This window comes from Saccostrea cucullata, unplaced genomic scaffold, assembly GCF_032062105.1.
Source record: "Saccostrea cucullata isolate Sc308-1 unplaced genomic scaffold, CSIRO_AGI_Scuc_v1 ctg3995, whole genome shotgun sequence".
NCBI lineage: Eukaryota > Metazoa > Mollusca > Bivalvia > Ostreida > Ostreidae > Saccostrea > Saccostrea cuccullata.
In genome coordinates, this window is record NW_026940144.1 from 1 (window position 1) to 22,110 (window position 22,110).

At 32.1% G+C, this 22,110-nt stretch overlaps 3 protein-coding genes across 3 annotated transcripts; 2 read left to right on the forward strand and 1 right to left on the reverse strand.

Annotated features, from left to right (window-relative positions):
* Positions 1-3,138: 3,138 nt before the first annotated feature.
* On the reverse strand, positions 3,139-6,742 carry LOC134254877 (toll-like receptor 2). Its single transcript, XM_062737409.1, has 2 exons — positions 6,739-6,742; positions 3,139-5,567 (listed from the first exon to the last, which is right to left on the reverse strand). Exons 1-2 carry the CDS (start codon positions 6,740-6,742, stop codon positions 3,139-3,141), a joined length of 2,433 nt encoding a protein of 810 aa, XP_062593393.1.
* A 1,590-nt stretch (positions 6,743-8,332) lies between these two features.
* Positions 8,333-10,042, forward strand: LOC134254878 (uncharacterized). The gene has a single exon (XM_062737410.1). It carries the CDS (start codon positions 8,333-8,335, stop codon positions 10,040-10,042), a length of 1,710 nt encoding a protein of 569 aa, XP_062593394.1.
* A 6,448-nt stretch (positions 10,043-16,490) lies between these two features.
* LOC134254879 (uncharacterized) lies at positions 16,491-18,194 on the forward strand. The gene has a single exon (XM_062737411.1). The coding sequence runs from the start codon at positions 16,491-16,493 to the stop codon at positions 18,192-18,194; it is 1,704 nt and encodes a 567-aa protein (XP_062593395.1).
* The last annotated feature ends 3,916 nt before the right edge of the window (positions 18,195-22,110 follow it).

A 22,110-nucleotide genomic window follows, 5' to 3' on the forward strand; every position in this document is an offset into this window, starting at 1 on the left:
GATTTTATAACATTTTTACTTTAGCCTCCATATTTTAGAGGTATGTTCATTGAGACAAGTCCATTCTTTGGTGCATCATTTTTGAATTCTCGAACTTGAATTAAAGTTTAATAATGAATCAAAATTATTGGTTTATTCCAAGATAATTGTATCACAAAACGAACAATTTATGTGAAATATTAAAATACATGTAGAAAAGTTTTTAAAACTCAACTTCACTGCAAAGCAAGGAAGATAACTGCAAAATGTAAATGCCTGGAAAAAATGTATCAATCGCGTAAGTTTTTATCGCCAATGTCAACATTTTACAGTTCACGACCTCTTTATTTTAACTTGTAACCATCAGTCAATTGGAGCGAGCAGAAGTGGGGAATACGTTCTGATCAGCTTTTCGAAGATCGTATCAAAATTCACAGTCATCCAATACTAATATTTCTATGCAATTGACATCATGGCTTTCAAGGCATGCCTCCAATTAGGAGAAGGATGTGTAGCAATATTTTTATAAAGTTATATTAAAATATACTCTTCAGAAAAAGAAACGCATCGTGGAATTTTAGCGACACATTGAACATAAAGATTATTTAGTAAAATGATGCATTGATAAAACAGAAATGTGGTAAGCAACAGGAATACTATCTAAATGTCATAATTACTCAACAATTTTAAAATCATTGTCAGTTTAAGACCATTAAAGATCAATATCTGGTATGCCCCCCGCAGACACAAATGATAGCGACAAACGGCATCTAATGGAAGCAAATGTGTGTAATAAAAACTGCATAGGAATACTCTCCCACTCCAAATGTAGACCTTTACTCAGCTGTTGCAGAGTCTGGGGATGCGATTGTCTTTGACAAATCATGTAAATCAATTTTGTCCAATGCTGCTTAATTTGGATTAAATCTAGCGATTTAGATGACTGTGACTAAAACAGGTTGTTGTTTCTTTGCAAGAATAGATGTGTCAAACGAGCCATATGTGGCTGTGTATTGTGAGATTACAATACGGCTCTAGGATGCTGCAAAATTGAATGGGTATGTGTAGGTAGGACATGGTTAGAGTACCTTTTTCCATCAAAGTCCATTGAATTTGATCCAAATCAATCTTACTTTCTTATAATACCATTTTCCATATCATTACACTACCACCACCAACTTTTTTAACGTCCTGGAGGCAGTTATATATCTAACTTTCATTACAAAGCATTAGCACTCTTAAACTTATAAGAGGCTTTCAGATAAACATTCTGGACTAGTAGGTTAACCAAAATGTTCAGCAGTGATGCTGTCGTCATATTCTATTCATCTGAGATCTTTGAAGTCGATATTTGGGGTGTTGTGGGGTCGGAACAACGGCATGAATAATCCTTTTGCAATAATTCGTAGTCAACTGAAAACGGTCTTGTTAGATGATGTGTGCAGTTCAGGGATAGCTAATGCGTCCTTGCATTACATTCATGCAATTTGCGTAATCCTCGGAAGTGATGCTGTGCTGCTGATGTCACACGTTGTGTACCATATTTTTTGCGAACATTGGGTGTTCAATGTTAATGGTTTATGTTTTATAGGTTAGATATGGTCTATGTGTAACATTAAAACATCTTGCAACTGTAGATTGCGGTACCCCTGCTTCAAGTCGCCCATTTTCCTTTTTGTGCCACGCAACATTCAGATGCAGCAATTTAAGGAAGCGTCATTTTTCAGATAAAACCAGATTCAAAATATCGAGAACCCCCGCTTTTGATAGCCCCTTTATACCTGAAGGAATTGCATTGTAATTCAACAAATGAAAATTGAGATTAAAAATTTTGGGGAAAATTTTGCAAAATCAGGTCTTTTTATCTGTAAAACTTGTAAAATAGCTGTAAAGTTAACAATTGCATTAAAAAATCTTTCATTTCACTCGAATACATCGTATTCATACAAAAATAAAAGGTATGACAAAACTATCGAAAATTTTCAGGGCATTGTTCCTACAATGCGTTTCTTTTTCTGAAGAGTATATGTTTGCCAAATATTTTCCATTAAAGTACATTTTTGAGGTTCTGAACCCTGTAATTTTCTGAAACCTATTATTTTCTGAAACCTAATATATCTTCAAAAATTGAGTCGCCCGTGTGGCACAGTGGTTAGAGTGTCTGCTCTAGAGTCGCAAAGTAAGGAGTCGATCATTACAACGCGGGTTCGAATCCTACTGTGGGACGTGGAGACTGAACTCTCGGATGAGACCGTATAAACCGAGGTTCCGTGTCGCAGTAGGTGCTGGCACAAAAAAGATCCATCCATTCCCAAGGGCCCAAGTGCCGAGTATAGGACAAAATTTGCAGTTCTCTACCGGCAAGTGGTGACGCCTCCATGTGAGTGAAAAATTCTCGAGAGGGACGTTACACAATATAGAATCAAACAATCTTCAAGAAATTAACTTAATTTGCAAGCGTCATGCAAAAAAAAGTCTTCTATTTTTTTCAATTTTCTCTTTCTTCCGAGATGGTGTCTCTTTAAATTAAGGGATACAGGGGCATCACTGTTTTTATACTAATGTTATCATCTCTAAATTTATATATAAATGCAAATATTCAACACAGCCTGGTAATATGTTTTATTAAAAATATAGCGTAGAGTATGATGTTCATATTTTGTCTATTTATATGAACAGCATTGAAGAAAAAATTGAAATCGAATTCCAAAGTATTTTTAAACCTCATATTTTATATTTTATGTTTGTAATGTTTGAAAATACTTTTAAAAGAATAGGATATTTGACACTTTAATTAATTGTTGAGACAAAGAAGAAAGTTTGAAACCATTGACATCATACCATCATCATAACCGTTTTATCATTAACAATAATTAATTTTTTTTCAAAGTCCGTCTTTTCTACAAATGATATACAAAATAAATAGTTAAAAAAAATATCTAAGGAAGAAAAAATGCATGTAACAGAAATTGGACGATAGAACTTCTTGGGTAAAATTGCATCGAGCATATATTTTGAATAGCACAGTGAATATCCATTAATTTCAGTATAATAATTAATATAATAATTAACATTAACTAAAGTAATTTGTTATACATCTAAATGTACATTTTTAATATAAGTATTAATATAATTATTCTACATATCCAATTTTTGTATTTACACATCAATAGGTTTAAGCAAACTAGATAACTCCACCATTATTAAATCATCGCTTTCACGTTCTGTAGGCCACCTCAAATACTCAATACACCAAAATATATTTTTGATATCGTTCGGGAGTCTCTCTAACGGTATATCATCTTTGATGATGACAACAATGGAACTCTGACGCTGGTTGTGGAAGGCGTGAGTGACCGCCATCTGGACGGCGTATGAGGCCCAACCACTCTCCAGAAAACATTCGGTGATCACAAACAACACTTTTCGACTTTCATTTATACATTTCACTATTTCTTCTGCCTCCCATTTTCCTGGAGTTGAATCTTTATCCTTAAGCCACGCCTTGATGTTCAAACTTTTTAATTTTTGGTACAAAGAATGAACAATCCACATAGAGTCTTCTTCAGAATAAGACACAAATACATCATAAATGTAGTTGTTTTCTTTGTTCTGTAAATGAACACCCTTCCATCTGTTTTTAAGTCGCAGTATAACATATTCCACGTGTATACGGTATCTTCGTAAAGCAGTTACTATAATAAGTACAGACAAAGTAATCAAAATCAACACCACAGAGAAAATAAGCCATTGTTTAGTTTGGCATTCTTTATCGAATTTTTTCCAGATTGGTTCATTATCAAATAAGTGGTTGACAGGTACTCGGTTTCCTGCGCATAACGTTTTATCAATATCAGAAAATACATGTTTGTGACTTCTCATCCATCTCAAAGACTGAATAGCTGAACAGGTACAAGAAATCGGATTGCCTTCTATAAAAATTGATATTGCAATAAATGTTTTAATGATATTTTGGTCATTATTTGAGAACTCCGATATCAAATTGTATCGCAAATGCAGATATTTCAAATTCTGCATATATTCGAAGGTGTCAGGAATGTTTGAAAATTTGTTATTGTCTAGGTTTATTTTTATTAAAGAATGATGCTGGTCTTTCAAAAGAGAGAAAGGTAAATAATTCAATTTGTTTCTTGAAAAATCGATTGAAGAAAGATTTTTTAGATTTCTGAATATATTTTTCGAATTTGATTTTTCTGTGAAATTTAGATTCATGCCAATCGCATATAAGCTCTGAATTCCTCGAGAATGCTGAAATAAATCTGAGTGTACTTTTTCAAAGCTATTACCCGATATGTTGAGAAATTGGTCGACGTATGCCAGGAAAAAATTTGTTTCTTGAATGTACAATTCTTGTAATCTTACACCGATAAGTTTGAAACTAGGTGTCCATCTTTTTACGTTATGTATATAATTTCTCGAAATGTCTAGAAGTTCAAGATTTTTCGACAGTGTTATATTTATAGAGATTATTGATCTATTATATTTATAGATACTCAACTGGTTTTCCAAGGGTTGTGGGCCATTGCAACACACATTTATATTCTTAATTTTTGGAGCTGATAACACAGTAAGGAAGTATGACATATCCACACCATGCAAATGATTTCTTCTTAAATCTATATACTGTAGGCAATTCAAAAAAGTTGTATTGTCAATATGAAAATTGATATAGTTAATGCCATTGCCAACCAAAGATAAAGTACTGGTACAGACATTGATAAGATATTCTGACAACCAATCATCTAAAACTATGATACCTGTTTCAAGATCTTTAGTGTTTTGATCCATAACAATTTTTCCAATATTGTGATGCTGGAAACATTTTAGTGAGCGCAAGGCCGGAGTAATGTCACACTTTCCACCAAAGTCAATAGTTACCTCTTCCGTTAAATATGGAAAGGAACAAAATAGATCTTCATTGACGTCACAAAATACGTGACCATGAAAAAACATATCAAGGCGATAAATTTTGGAGCGCCGGAGTCCTAAAAATGATGTATTTGTCAAGCTTAAATCATTCAAAATATGAAAGTGTAATTCAGATAAGTTTGTTAAGTTTTCAAATGGTGCTGTAAATAAAAATTCGTTGAAAATGTCGATATGAAGACTCGATAATGACTGAATTGCAGAAAGGGCAACATCCGGGTATCCATCTGACTGGAAATTATTTTGATCAAGTCGAAGGAACTTTAGGTTGTGTATATAGGAGAAAGCTTCAACTTCTATTCCGTTTTTAACAAGCTCACAACTTGAAAGATCTAGACTGCATAAACTAGAAAGTCTATGGAAGGTCTTATTTTCGATGTTTGTAATTTTGTTATGATTAAGGATTATGGATGACACAACTGAAAACCCAGCAAGATTTTTAAACGTCATTTCTGTTAAAATAGAAAATCTATTAAATGACAAATCCAAAATCACATAGCGGTTTCGTAACTTTTGTGGTATTTTTTCGGGGATTCTGTCTGCATTAAGTCCACTACAGTTCCATAGAACTCCAAAGTTGCCACATTCGTCCGTGTATGGCGCTGTTGGACAGAGGAATGAAATAACAACCACACTGCAAACTGCAAAAGAAGTTCATACGATCATAAAGCGTTCTCTTTTTTACTCTTAGGTAGATAGTGTAAATTCGCAATAAGTATAAAGAATAGAAAAGAATTCTTTGTTACTTTTTATTCTCTGTATTTTTAATTTAAATAAAAGACGAAAACAATATAATTGTGTTCATACTCGTACATGTAGTGTGTGTTTTAAAAGTTAAAAAGCAATTCAGCATACCCCAATTCTTGATTACACGCAACGGCGGATATGACTTGAAGAAAGATTTTATATGAGAAAAAAATAACAAGTTAAAACAAATTCTGGGAACTGGACTAGAGGGGTTGAATGATATGATCATTGTAAACTAGAAGAGTTCGTTAGAAGATTTAATCACAAACGTTTCTCTAAAATTTTACTAAAAGGACTAAGATGGTTATTAATGCAAATGATTATTTGAATTTATCTCAGAATCTTTGTAATAATTTGTTTATTTGTTTATCTAATTATTTATTCATCAACTAGTAATTGATTGGTGTACAGTCCAGACAGGACGATACGAAGGTAAATTAATCATCATTGAACTGGGATTTATTGTTATTTTTATCAAGGATATCCTGATTAGATCAGCATTAAGATTAATCACTTGCACAATCTATAGATTATGGAATCCAAAAATAATTAAATGAGACTCAGATTGATTGCTTGTATATTGTTTAACGTCCCTCTCGAGAATTTTTCACTCATATGGTGACGTCACCATATGCCGATGAAGGGCTTCAAATTTAGACCTATACTCGGCACTCAGGGCCATAAAAAAGTCATATGCTGTATTAATATGAAGGCATTCTAAAGTAGTATTAAATTCAAGCCCCCCCCCCACCCCTTTCAGTAAACTTTTCAGTTCTGATCTGATTTGTTTTTTTCCTAGATGATTTGGTCAGGTGAGCGATTTGGCCCCTGGCCTCTTGTTTTTCTATTCTTTTTGTTATCAACGCAAATGCAAAGAAACTGAGTAAATGTTACGGGTAGAAATTTTATATTTCATTTAAAGATTAGGGAGTTTTCGGATACAATGTATTTAATTTTACAATATGCCAAATACTGGCTCACGTTTTTCTAATTATGAAGATCGGGCTGCATCTCTTAGGCATTTAAATGGTCAAAAGGTTTTCTTGTACGTAAATGTAAAAATACCCATGAAGAGATGTGTTTTTCGTCAGGAAATTCACCTGACAATTGTATTTACAGATAATACATAAAAAGGAATAAACCCTTTGGTATGTCTTTGAGAAACCCAGAACGCCACATTTATGAAATAAATAAATTGTTTATAATTGTGAATATTGAGATAAACGAATAAAAGTAAGTCCTTCGGGCGTTATAGAATTTGATCACGTGACCGACTTCATCTCATACTCCAATGAAACTCTAAAAATCATATCTTATTTCTTAAATGACTGCAGAAAATAATGTCATAAAGATAAACTTATTTAAGTTTAAATGGATTCAAAGGAGATTGAAGTTTATTTCCATAGATATTGAAGGGTGACGAAAAGTAAAACCCAACATAACTTTTCTGTTTACCATGTCCGTGAATAATTTACCTTATACCTCTGTACTCTCACTAAATCTGATAAGAGCTACCTTGAACCCCTAGTGTTTTATAATTTGCAGAACACTGATATATGAAAGGTTCCAAACACTTTGTCAGGGGTAAAACAATTTGAATTTTATATACAGCATTAGTACTGTATCTAGTGCTTGAAATAACAGATATTTCAACAGCTAAATAGCGTCGTTCAAAATCATCAGTTCGTATTAATTAACTGTTCGTTATATGATGACTTTTCTTTGTAGAAAATACATGTATAAACTTTTATTGCGCTGCATTTTGCTAACTTGTTTAAATCATATTTCATACCAATCGTAAGTTTTTGTTTTTGTACTGAGAAAAAAATAATTTTCTGTCAACCTGATTGATTGGGCCTAATGTGCGTTATCACTCACATAGGATGGTTTTTCTTACTAAAAAATAGATACTCGGCGTTTTTCCTTTGGAATTTTCAAAGCTCGTGTTAAATTTCTTCTTCTTCTTCTTCTTCTTCTTCTTCTTCACATATACTATTAACTTTTCCCCTCAGATTTATTCTAATACATCAAAGTTTTGGATAACCTTAAAGAGTGTTTGACTTAAAGAATCGTGCTATATTTAAATTCATAGATGATAATTACTTTTTGATCACTCTTTTCTTAAGCACTACTCAAATTTTATTTTCAGAAGACTCAGAAAGTATTAAAGAGCTAAATCCACGAAGTGCAAACTCGGCACAGTCATCAAAATATATAAGACTTTCTCACACATTTACTCTGATTTGTCTTTTGTAAAAACATTTTCTTTTTCAGAATATCTTTTCTGGTTTTCTTTGTAATATTGACAGATATCAGATGAATACCTGCCTAAACCAATGTTTTATAGCAAAGTTCATGTTAAGGCATTGATTTAATTTACCACTGCTAATTTTGGCTTTTGTGTTTTTCTATAGTCGTATGGTGTATTGTTTGTAAATTTAAAGCCTTCGAGCATAATCTGAGATCCTTGTTGTGCTTAAAGTACAAATGTGGTGCCATGTTTGAGAGACGGCAAAATAACTTAATCGACGGTAAGTAAATATCGGAATATCATATAATATAATACATAATGAAACCTGTATTTCTATCTGTTTTGAGATTTTATTCCTCTAAGAAGTATTTACATTGTAGAATTCAAGATAACCAGTTTTGAAGTATCATGGCAACATTCAATGATCCGTTAGGCCAAGTACAAGATGTAAAACGGTGTCAGCTTTGTCCTGGAAAAGACAGAAAATCTGCTGCTGAAACTTGTTGCAATTCCTGTCAAGTTAACCTATGTAAAATCTGTGTAGGAAACCATGTTATATCTGATCCTGACATGAAACACGATGTTGTCACTTTCAAATTTAAAAAATCTGAAGTCATACCACCCCAGTGTAGCTTCCATGACGAAGAAAAATGTGACAAATTTTGTGAACAGTGCGATTCTCCATTCTGTCTGAAATGCCTCAACTCTGGAGCACATAAAAGTCACAATGTCCAGTCAATTTCTGAAATATACAAGTCCAGACAGGACAAAATTACAAAAGACAATCTAGAACTTGAAACTGAAATCGCACCGGTGTATGATGCAATTTTATCTGAAATAGAAACAATGACATCAAATGTCCTCCAACAACATGAAGATAGAACTCAATCAATAAAAAATCTTGGTGAAAAATGTCATAGGCTTGTAGAAAATGTCATCAGAAGATATGCGAATGTTTTGAAAGAAAGATACAGTCAAGATAATAAAAACTTGTTGACGTTAAAAAGCGAGTTCCAGAGGCTACAATCCTTAATACAGTCAGCTATAGACGAAAACAAATCCATTCTATTTTCCATGGATTCATCCAAACTTATCCATTATATTTCCAGAAATGAAGACTTTATCAATATACCACCAACGTTTGAACTAACAGTTCCAAATTTTACCCCAGTTGAGATTACAGAACAAGTACTGTTTAAAATGATTGGTGAAATTCCAGAGACAATTAAATCTAACATTCAAGGAGAAGTAATTAGAGTTGTTCAACCCATAGTACAAGTACATTCCAGAAAACCAGACAAGAATTTCATTGACGAACCTCAAGTAATAAGAACCATAACCCTTGGTAATGGTAAAAATTACAGAATAGAGTGTATTCCAAACACAAACGAATTTTTTATCTTTTGTGAAAGCCAAGCCATCTATCATATGAACATAGAGGGTAAAATATTGGATTCTATCTATTCTGGGCCCAGAAAAATGCCATTAGACTTGGCAGTAACAAAAGAAAAATATTTAGTATATATCAATAGCTGGATTCAATGTATAATATTAAGAAAGAGCAACAAAGAACAGAGTTTAATTTCACTTCATAATTGGAATCCATTAGCGATTTGCTTTACCTCCACAGGTGAATTACTGGTTGCTATGAGATCGGCATATCCATATAATGACCACGGGCATTGTAAAGTAGTCCGTTACAGTGGCTCTTCAGCCGTGCAAGAAATACAATACGTTAACGGAGACGAATTTTTATATGGTAGTCCAAGGTTTATCGAAGAAAACAAAAACTTTGATATAGTGGTGAGTGATTCCGTTCCAGACCAGGTGGTCGTAGTGGATAAGATGGGCAAGTTAAGATTTAAATACAAAGGAAATTTTCCATCAAAATCGAAATTCACGCCGTGTGGTATAACCACAGATAGCTTGTGTCACATTTTGATTGCTGACCTAAGTGAACATGTTATACATATCATCGATCGGAACGGATACTTTCTCCTGTATATTTCAAACTGTCAATTACAAGAACCATATGACCTTAGTATAGATAGCAATGATAATTTGTTTGTTGCTGAGCTCGGGACTGGAAAGGTTAAGAAAATAAAGCTGTTTGAATAAACATGTTTATGATAATAAGATATTCATGGGTATTGATCTGTTTTGTATATGGCACCTTTTCTTGGCACATCTTCTTTAAATAGAACAGTCTTATGCGTTTTTTTCTTTTTGTTTTGCAAGCACAGTTTCTAGTGTCAGTCGCAATTTTATTAGTTCTCGGAGGAATTCCCCAAGAAAATAAGTAAGTTGTTTGGTAATTTTACGTACTGAAATACACTTGGATTGATATTAAATAATTTGACTCAATGACTAAATCCCCAAAGAAGTATTGTTGGCAAGGACATTTGTCCCATCTTTTCAATCGCATTCTGTATATTATGTAAGAATAACAAACCCTCCTTTGAGAAATACTTTTATCATGTACATTACGTTTTCAATAAATATTGTATAATTGTTTGAGAAATATGTTTATAGAGTTTTTCTTTGTCTTAATTGTTTGAGAAGTATGTTTACTATGTTTTGATTTCTCTTATTTGTGTTTATAACTTGTTTGATTATTCTGTCATTTACTTTACAAAAAAATGACATCTTCTATTCCTCTACCCAATGTTGTCTTATCTTTAATAAAGAGGTTATGTTTAATCAGGTACCAATATAAAGATTTTGATCCAGATGTTTATGAAATAGATTTACAAAATTACCCTTCTTTTATAGCTTGATAAATAAAGGTGTCTTAAGGTAGGATTCTTTTCTGGTTTATGACTTTCTTAGTACACGATAAAAACTATTTTTTTTTATCAAATTTTTCCAACAGAAGACCTTGTCTGATTCTGTTGGTAAAGAAATAAAAATCGGGGACTGACATAAGATTTTCATGTTTTTTTTATCCAGGCTGTTTTCGGAGATGGCTGTTTCTGAAATTTTCCCCAAAGGACGATCACTGGTTGTAGTTGTGCAGTGAGGTCGTTCAGTTCCAATATGTCTACCGTTGCCATGGAAACCTGTAAAAAGCGACGAATTTTGTCCGCGAGTGTTCTCTCTGGTCCCTTAAACGTTCGTCATGAAACTCTTTTTATTTTAATGATTAGTATCTATAGTTGTGCGCTTTGCATTTAAAATTTTCAAATAATCGATTATTGCCATGGAAACCAGGGGAATGAAAATAATTTCGATTTTCTCAATAACTACTCAAGCAATCGTTTTGAAACTTTCAATGTTACTTCCTTGCAATGTGTCAAAGTGATTTCTACTTTTAAAATAATTGAAATGAGTCGCTCACAGTTGTCATAGAAACGAAACAGAAAAAAAGGTTAAGATGTACACATGTGTTCTCCAAGGTCTAGGTCAAAGGGTCAAAGTTCTTCGTGTCCAATAAAAGTTCTTTTCACAAGGATTGCATATTTGAAATACGAAAGCCCTAGCTCTTACCGTTCAAACATTAGGTACTATGTTCAAGACGAACCCCCCCCCCTTTTTGAAGCGCACTGCCAGGTAGAATACACAGATATAACATATACACCTTACTCGTTTTAAAAGTTTCATTCATAAAATTCAGTTCTCCTGATGTAATTTGATAGTTTAAAAACCTTCATTCTTCTTCTGTCCTTCTCTAGATTTTATAATTAGTTTATTTTGCTATAAAAAAATAACGATTGTCAGCTGCATTTATTAGCATTTCGCGTTTTTTTTTTTTTTTTTTTTAAATGCATATCTATTAATTTTATATTATTAATTTAATTAGATAGTGCAAGTATAAAATAGAAAAATTTACGTTATTTTACTTTTTATTCATTCATAAATCCTTGGATCCACGCCTACAGGTGCGCAAAGCCTTGATCACTACTGTAAACAAAACATTCAAACGAAAATGTTCATGATTCCGCTAAACTGAAAAGTTTACACATGATTTATCATCTCATAACAAACATCAGCTCTGTGCAATGCAGAAATGCTGGAATTGAAGGTGTCAGGTCAGATTCGTTTTCCGGCAGAACCTCTAAAAATGAAAGTGAAAGTAAGGAAATTTCAGAGTTCTCACTGGCGCTATTATACACAAAATAATTCGGCTGATGTTTATGAAATAAATTACAATTGCTAAGCTTTTTTGGTAGGAAAGCTACTGCCAATTAACAAGTATGAGGCTCAGTTCAGTACATCTGACCAATTTCTTTTATGCAAGTCTGCAAATTTAGGAACTTGTAATTTTTTCCTGCACTACTTTCTTCTCCTACCGATTCTAAAAATAATTAGTGGGATGTACCCAATTAAGGTCTTCCGTTTCCAACGGAAAGGACTGATACGACTCGATGGTTGTCCAAGCTTAAGCTTAGCTAATGGACCCTTGTTTAAGTGATGATAAAAATGAAAGTTTTGTCCAGTACGGGGCGACATATGCTATTGCTTGCAATAGCAGACTTTCTAGTTATTCTTTTTTTTCTTCTGCTTCCTAGACCGCAACTTTGAGGCCTCATATCTCGCTCATTTCTCAACGGATTTCGCTCAAATTTTCAGAGGTTATAGACGTTAATAAACCTTATCAGAATTTTGCCTAAAATTTCAAAAAGCCACTTCCAGTTTTGAGTTATTTCCCTTTAAAGGAAAATTTATAGGCTTTCGTTTCCGGACAAAGGCTCAGAGACGGCTAAATCTGGAGCAGAAATTCTACTGATTTTAGATAATAGAAGGATTAAAGTTGTGCACATCGGTTTTTGTTTTTCGATTTCTCTATTCAAAATGGCGCTATATAGGGGTCAAAAATTAGAACGCTTAAAAGAGCCAAAAATTACGCATATTTTGCTTTTTATCTTCTAAACTAAAAATATTTTGTTAAAATATATAGAACAGAATTTGTGCAGAATTAAAAGATTTTTCGATTGATATGTCGAAAAAAGGGCTGACCCCTAAATTAAGGGATCTAGAGGGACCAAAAGTTTTTTCCAGATATCTCAAAAAGTATTGAGAATTTGTTATACATTAAAGAAGCAAAGTTGTTCAAAATATCAAGCTTTATATAATGGGGTCGTCAAACTACGTCCGGCGACGTCACTTCCGGTCCAGCCGGAAGTAGTCAGAAAATGCATATTTTTGCCGTTTTTGACAGGTTTTTTTTGGTAACATGTGTCACTAGGAGCTTAAATATTAATTTTCTGTCCGTCATCGTCACTTCCGGTAAAACCGGAAGTACCAAAGAATGGCTTAAGTTTGCAATAATTAACATAGATTTGGAGGATTAACCCATTTTTGGACTTCATTACTCAGTTTTTGTTTTAAAATGAAAGTTACTCCCGGTCAAACAGGACGGAAGACCTACTCGTTGTTTTGCAACGAGCTCGGCTCTAGTTATTCTTTTTTTTTTCTTCTACTTCCTAAACGCCAACTTTGAGGCCTCATATCTCACTCATTTCTCAACGGATTTCGCTCAAATTTTCAGAAGTTATAGACGTTTATAAACTCTATCAGAATTATGAAAATTTCAAAAATTCACTTCCGGTTTTGAGTTATTCCCCTTTAAAGGAAAATCATAGGCTTTCGTTTCCGGATAAAGTCTCAGAGACCACAAAAGCTGGAACTTCCGGTCAAACAGGACGGAAGACCTACTCGTTGCTTTGCAACGAGCTCGGCTCTAGTTTTGTATCTTATTGTGATAACTTTACTACATGTATATGTGAAAATGGGAAAAAAAATTAAAGATAGGAAGCATATAAAAATAACTAATACTAGTATAGCCTATTAATTTAAGAAAAGTAGATTACCCAATATCCATTTTAGTAAATTTTTTTGATTTGGTAATATCATGTTATAGGTCATCTATGGTAGTATCATTTTAAGAAAAAAGAAAAATATTCAATCTTTAGAAATACAAGTAGGAATCGCATAATTGGCAACAGTATTTTTTTTTAATTATTAATGTCCGGGAAAAAGGTAATGACCTTGACCTGACCTTGCCTCTATTAAAACGGTCAAATTCAATCTCTTGGATACCATCACTTGGTGATATTGTCTTATTGATGCTGTGAAAATTTCATAAATTTTTAAATACAAGAAATATGAGAAGAATCCTACCTAAAGATTTAATTTTAAGGAGGGCTCAACAAAAAACATATTTATTGTAACACATCAATGACAAATAAAGAAAAAAAGGTATGAAAGTAAGAGTTTATTCATCTCAAAGGAAACGTAACGACTGATAAAGCAAATAACTACAAAACCAAGCGTTGTTAAACATTCCATTTAAATCGCCTTTATTGTCGCCCAAGTCATATATTCTTTCTTGAAGTTTTTGCATATCCTTGCTTTTAGAATAGTATCCGATTATTATTCATATAAGATTCAAATGCATTTTGACGTCTATAATAACAGACAGTCATATGGTACAGTTTATAATAGCGTGATAAATAAAGGTGAAGCGAGATATGATTTTAATGTGGACTCAACAAAAATCATATTTTTAGTATTACATCAATGGAAAATAAAGAAAATTGGTATGAACCTAAGAGCTATCTTCATCTCAAACGAAGGAAACGTATGAATATTGCCTAACTGCAGAACTGTAGCTTGAGAAAATTCGGACTGATAAAGCAAAGGTCTACAAAACCAATCGTTGTAAAAACCTTCCACTTAAGTCGCCGTATATTGGTCGCCCACGTCATGTATTATTTCTTGTAGTTTTTGCTTTCCCTTTCTTTTAGAATGATATCCGATGATTATTCATATATGATTCAAATGCATTTCGACGTCTGTAATAACAAACATCCATATGGATCATTTTTATTCAGCTATAACTTTCGCAATAATGGGACAAAAACTATCATGTTTATATTGACGCAATACATCTACCATATAATACATTGATAATTGAGATTGTATGGTAACTTTTTTCTAAACCTATATTCAAATCTTGTATGCATAAATTTCATCAACTGATATCAGAAATATACCTATCAGAATCAACCTGATTTCTTACTTTATACTAATTAAGGCTCTGATTAGTTTTATCATAGTTGTTTTTGCGTACAAATAAGTGGACTCTGGTTGGAAAATATCAAATGGTGTCTTATCAATTACTCTCATGAGGTCTGAAAAACCTGAATACACTGTCTTATGTTTTGTGAAGTTTAAATGGCACACATTTGAATAATTTTTTTTAAAATCATTGTGTGTTTAATTTAGAGGCAGCCGTCCATTGATTTAGTGTATTGTTTGTAACTAAATGAATTGGAAATTTAGAGGTTTAAGCTGTGACAAATTATTCCCGATGCCTAAATATACAAATGAGACCCTAATGCGAATGTGGGGCCATGTTTGAGAAGCGGTAAAATAACAATCGACGGTAAGAACACAGAAGAATATCATTTAAGATAATACTTTATGAATTTCTTTCTTTTTCTTTATGTAGTCAGAGGGTGTCTGACTTTATCAATCATGTTATAATACTATTTACATTGATAGTTAATACTGGATTACTTTTTATTAACATCTTTTTTAATTGTCTTAACCTGTCTAATAATACATACTTTGGCATTGATTAAATTTAGCACAGCTATTTTTCCTACATATTAGTTTTCTATTGAATCAAATTTGATTTTTTCGAGGTCATAATTATATATAACATTTTTGAATAAGTTTTTCTATTATATCACAAATATAATAAGTTTCGCTATAAACCCTGAAAAATGCCGAGTCACACCGGAAACAGTTATGTCCGGCCAGAAACAGTTATGTCAACCCTCGCCGGAAACGGTTATGTCATCCTTTCGATCACGTTCATGTGTTGTTACGTTACGCATTTTAGCTCGGGTTCGAGATGTTATGACGTCGGTTGCTAAGCAAATGTAAACAATGGAGCGTTATTCTTAACGTCAAGAAAGCATTTCTGGATTATTTGTGAAAATTTCAACGATTTTTAAAAAATGATTTAATATTTTTTTTTGTTTTAAAAATGTCATATAACATATACCACATAGCTTCTCGGGCGACTATACGAGAATATTTGCCCCTCGTTGATAGGAAAGCCCTGGAGTGATATGTCACCCTCTGCCTTCGGCATCGGGTGACATAACACTCCAGGGCTTTCCTGTCACCTCGGGGCAAATATTCTGGTATGTCACCCTCGAAGCCATGTGATATATGTATAATGTCCATTCTAGTTTAGGGAATATTTATTAATTAATACTCTGTGAGACTTACATGTTCCACTTCAAAATATAAATCAGTACTTCGTGTGTATTTTCTATAGGTTTCCGTTATTTAGTGTATGTATTTTAACTGTTATAGAAATTTAAAGGCTTCAAGTTGTGCATTTGAATTATTTCAAATACATAATCAGTATATAAGTGAGGTCGTTAAAGTGCAAACGTAGTGCCATGTTTGAGATACGGTTTAAAAAAACAGAGGAATATCATTTAAGATACTACTTAATGAAAGTTTTCCCATCTGTGATAAGACTGAATTCCTATAGCAAATATTTTATATACATTGTAGATTTAAAAATAAACCGTAGTGAAGTACCATGGCAACATCCAACGATCCGTTAGGCCAAGCACAAGATGTAAAACAGTGTCAACTTTGTCCTGGAAAAGACAAAAAATCTGCTGCTGAAACTTGTTGCAACTCCTGTCAAGTTAACCTATGTAAGGTCTGTGTAGGTAACCATGTTATATCTGATCCTGACATGAAACATGATTTTGTCAACTGTGAATTCAAAAATCATGAGATCATGCATCACCAGTGTAGCTTACATGAAGAAGAAAAATGTGAAATGTTTTGTCAATTGTGCAATTCTCTAATTTGCCTGAAATGCCTCACTTCTGGAGCACATGAAAATCACAATGTCCAGTCAATTTCTGAAATATATAAATCCAGACGAGATGTAATTACAAAAGACAATGGAGAACTAGAAACCGAAATCAAACCAGTGTATGAAGCAGTTCTATCTGAAATAGAAACAATGACATCAAATGTTTTACAACAGCATGAAGATAGGCATAAGTCCATTACTAATCTTCGTGAACAGTTTCATAAACTTGTAGAAAATGTCATCAGAAGATATCTAAATGTTTCGAAAGAAAAGTATAGTCAAGATAATGACAATTTGTTGACATTAAAAGGCGAATTCCAGAGACTACAATCCTTAATACAGTCAGCTATAGACGATAATAAATCCATTCTATCTTCTGTGGATTCATCCAAACTTATCCATTATAAATCCAGAAATGAAGACTTCAAACATATACCACCCAGATTCGAACTTACAGTACCACAATTTATTCCAGCCGAGATTACGGAAGAAGTACTTTGTAAAATGACTGGTATAATTCCAGAGACAATGAAAATTAACATTCAAGGAAAAGTTATTAGAGTTGCTCAACCCTTGGCACATTCAAGAAAAATAAGCAGGAATTTCATTAACGAACCTCAAATTATAAGTACAGTTACTCTAAATCCTGATGACGGCCTAACTTACAGAATAGAGTGTATCCCAAACACAAACGAATTTTACGTGACATGTAAAAGTGAAACCATCTATCATATGAACACTGAAGGAGATATTTTAGAGACGATCTATTCCGAATATAGAGATTTGGCAGTTACCAGGGAGGGGGATTTAGTATGCAATGATACAAAGAATAAGTGCATTAATGTAATAAAAAGGAACGGCGCACAATGTTTGATCGCACTCAAAATTTGGATACCATTAGCCATCTGCTGCACCTCAAAAGGCGACTTACTTGTTGCTATGAAACATGGACATACTCTCGAAAGCCCTGAGCCATGCAAAGTAGTACGTTACAGAGATTCTACAGTAATACAAGAAATACAATGCATCAATGGGGATGAATCAATATATCATAGTCCTATGTTTATTGCAGAAAACAAAAACCTTGACATTGTAGTGAGTGATTCCATTCCAGGCCAAGTGGTTGTGGTGGACAACATGGGCAAGTTAAAATTTGATTACAAGGGGCATCAGCAATCAATTAAGCATGAACAATTCCTGCCATTTGGCATAGCTACAGACAGCATGTGCCACATTTTCATTGCTGACCACGGTAAACATGTTATACATGTCATCGATAGAAATGGCTACTTCCTCTTGTACATTTCAAATTGTGAATTACATGAACCGTATGATCTAAGTCTGGACAGTGATGAAAATTTGTTCGTTTCAGAACTCCGGAGTGGAAAGGTTAACCAAATAAAACTGTTTGAATGATAGATGTATAGAAGATCCAGACATGTGTATTTATAATGTTTTGATTAAAGGATTACTGTACTACTAAAGGTCATGCAATATTCGTCAAAATAATCTTTCCAAGCAAGGTTTTCTCTCTTTTTTTTTTTATACATTTATTTCCAATAACATACAACGAATTTTGAGGCAAAACTTCCTTAGAAGCCCTCGGTTAATACCTCACCTGGGGTGCCAGGAGCTCCCTGGATCGGTATATTTTTCAATTTTCAATTTACAAAAGTTTACAATAGAGAAGAACTAATATTTCATTTTCACAAAAAGACATAAATATTTCAGTAAAAAAAAAAAATCATATTTAATAGATATATAGATAAAATATCAATTTAATTACAACGTATATAGAAAAATAAAGATTATAATTCGTCTGCTAACTTTTTCAAAAGATAGTAGTTAGATTTAACACTTTTTGCACTCTTTGCTATTACATAATACTGATATAAAGACGATTTCAAAAAAAGTAACATTGCATTTTGATTTACTATTTCGTTTTGCAACCTACATTTCATTTTATATTTATATATTTTGTATCCCACAATTGATATGACATTATTAAAAATCAATGTTGTGTTATTGAACTCATTATAAAATCCTACAACAATATGTTTCCAGGATAGATTTAAATTCAATATTTGAGATATTTTTTCCCATACTCCTTTTGAGTCCCTACATTCAAAAATTAAGTGCTTAATATATTCTACTTGTCCGCAAGATGTACAATTTTTGGCCACTTCTTTATTCCATTTACTAACATGATAATTACAATTCAGTTGGTTGTGTAAAAGTTTAAAATTGAATTCTGCTATCTGTTTATCAAAAATATTTAGTATCTTAGCTGTATAGATATCTTTCCATTGACCATTCATTATATTGAATTCTTTTGACCATTTAGTTTCCATTATTGGTTTTTGTTTCTTTTTAAAAATAAAAATTTTATGATAAAATCCCGATTTTTCAAATTTTGCGTTTATACTTTTCCGTTGAAAATAAAAGTACGGGTTTTGTATATTAGTGTTCTTTACATTACAATAATCTATATGTAGTTTTTTAATCGCTTTTTTCATGATAAGATATTCACACAAGTAATTACTCTTTGATTCAATGATCTCTTTTACTTCCATAACATTTTTCATACCTTCTGTTGTAAACATATCTTTTACATATAAAATACCACTTTTTGCCCAATTTTTTAAGTATAATGGTTTGTTATTTTGTGAAATGAAACTATTAAACCATAGGTTTTCTGTTATTTTATTTCGTGGTGATGTTAACATTTTACACTCGTTAAAACTACAGAAGATTTCTTTATAAAAATCTGGGAATTTATTTAAAATATTGAAATCAGTCGGATTTTTTATATTGCTGCGTAGCAGATATTCAAAATTTATTCCATAAGATTTTAAAGCGTTATCTAGGAAAATTCTAAGTGAGGAATTTTTATTATATAGTCTTTTGATCCATCCCGCTTTTACGCTTTTAAGTTTGCATTCTATATCAATTAGACCAAGACCGCCTTCATTTACTGGTCTTATGAGTGAATTCCGCTTAATTCGCTCTCTCTTATTCCATAAAAAATTGTAAATAATTTTATTTAAATTCTTAATGTAGTCAACATCTGGATTTTCAAGAACTGTGAATGCATATACTAATTTAGATACTATTAGTGAATTAATAACGGTACATTTTCCGAAAAAAGTTAAATTTCTAGTTCTCCATGAATCTAATATTTTTTCAAATTCCTTAAGCTTGTTTAGCCAATTTCTTTCATTATTAGATACTTTGTCGTGTCCTAAGAAAATTCCCAATGATTTAATAGGTTTATTTGTCATTTTAATTCCTTCTACCTCTTCCCATGTGTTTTTAAGCGGTCCTAAGAGAATACCCTCTGTTTTTTCTGAATTTAACTTTGTACCAGACATTTCCCCAAAGGATTTTATTACTTTAATAGATTCTTTTAAGGATTCCTGATTTTTCATTGGCAATGTGCAGTCATCTGCATGTTGTAAACATTTTATTTCACTTGATTGTCCTATTTTGAAACCTTGTATATTTTCAGAAGCATTTATTTTTAACACCAGGATTTCAATAACAAAAAGAAAAAGCAATGCTGAGACGGGACACCCTTGTCGAATGCCTCTTGACATTGTACATTTTCTAGTTAACCAGTTATTATTTTTAACATGAAAATAAGGATTAGTGTATAAAATTTTGATCCATCCAAGGAAATTCTCTCCAAAGTTGAATTTTTTAAGAGTTTGAAACAAGAAAGTCCATTCAACTGAATCAAATGCCTTTTGAAAATCAGCAAACAATAATATTCCTTCCTCATTATTTTCTTCGCAATAATTGTATATATCCTGTATTAATCTTGCATTTTCACCGATAAATCTTCCCTTAATATATCCTGTTTGATTATCATTAATGAGTTTGTCCATAATAGTTTGTAGTCTCTTTGCAAATACGAAAGCTAAAATCTTATAATCACAATTTGTTAAACTAATAGGACGATAGTTATCGAGATTTATCAAGCTTCCTTTTTTGTGTATGAGTGATAAAACAGAAGATCTTTGTGAAGAAGATAATTCGCCTTTTTCAAATGATTTCACTAGGCTTTCATATAAATAAAAAATAAAATTTTACGTATTTCCAAAACATTTTGTAAAATTCCACGGAATTCCGTCTAATCCCGGTGATTTGTTTAATTTCATATTATAAACAGCTTCTGCACATTCTTCAATTGTTATAACTTTATCGCAATTTTCTCTATCTATATCAGATAGGTAATTAGTAAGTTCGGTTTCTTGTAAATATCTTTTTACATCGTTAATTGATACATTGCTAGATGAGTATAGTTTTTCATAGTATGAACTAAGTGTACTTAAAATTTCTTCTGTTTCATATACACATTTATCTCCTACCGATAATTTATTTATGACATTATATATGTGATTGGTGTTTATTTTCTAGTCTTAAAAAATAGGAGGTGTTTTTTTCACCGTCATCGATCCAACGCGCTTTGGATCTAACCCTTGCTCCTTTTGATTTATATGTATATAAATTGTCTAATTCTTTTTCCAATTGCTTTTTATGTAGCATATTTATATCATTTGACTTAGACATTTCAATTTCTTCAATTTCCTTTTCTATTACTTTAATACGATTGTTTATACTTTTGTTTTTCTTTTTTGAATATTCAATGCATAACTCTTTTATTTCATATTTAATCATTTCCCAACGTATTTGTGGATCTGGTTGGTTATTAATATTTTCAGGCATATTTTCGAAAAAGGTTTTGATAATGTTACAAAATTCAACATCTTGTAAAATTGACGTATTCAATTTCCAAAAACCATTACCTCTTTCATTTTTTGAGAGAATGCAGTAAAAAATAAAAGACCTATGGTCACTCATTCTAGTATTTGAAACATCTGGAGGTTTTCTAAGTAATGTTTTTTCGACAGGATAACATAAATTCTCGGAAGTGAATATGTAATCAATTCTACTTTTAGGCTTATTATTTGAATCACACCATATATTCCCTTCTTTTTCAGGATTAATTTTGTCCCATATGTCAATCAATCGAAATCTAAATTTTAAATCATTAATTATTTTTGAACATTTATTCTTTGCACTGTGTACTGAATTAAAATCCCCAACTAATATAATGTTTTGTTCATTTAAACAATATTGAGAAACCCATGAAGCAAGTTTTTTGAAAAATTTACATCTTTCATTTTCTGAATTTGGCGCATATATATTTACTAAAGTTATAATGTTCTGTTCATACTCAATATTAATTAAAATTCTCCTTCCATCATCTGATTTGTGTATGTTATGAACAATAATTGGTAAACTTTTATGAAATAATACAGATACCCCT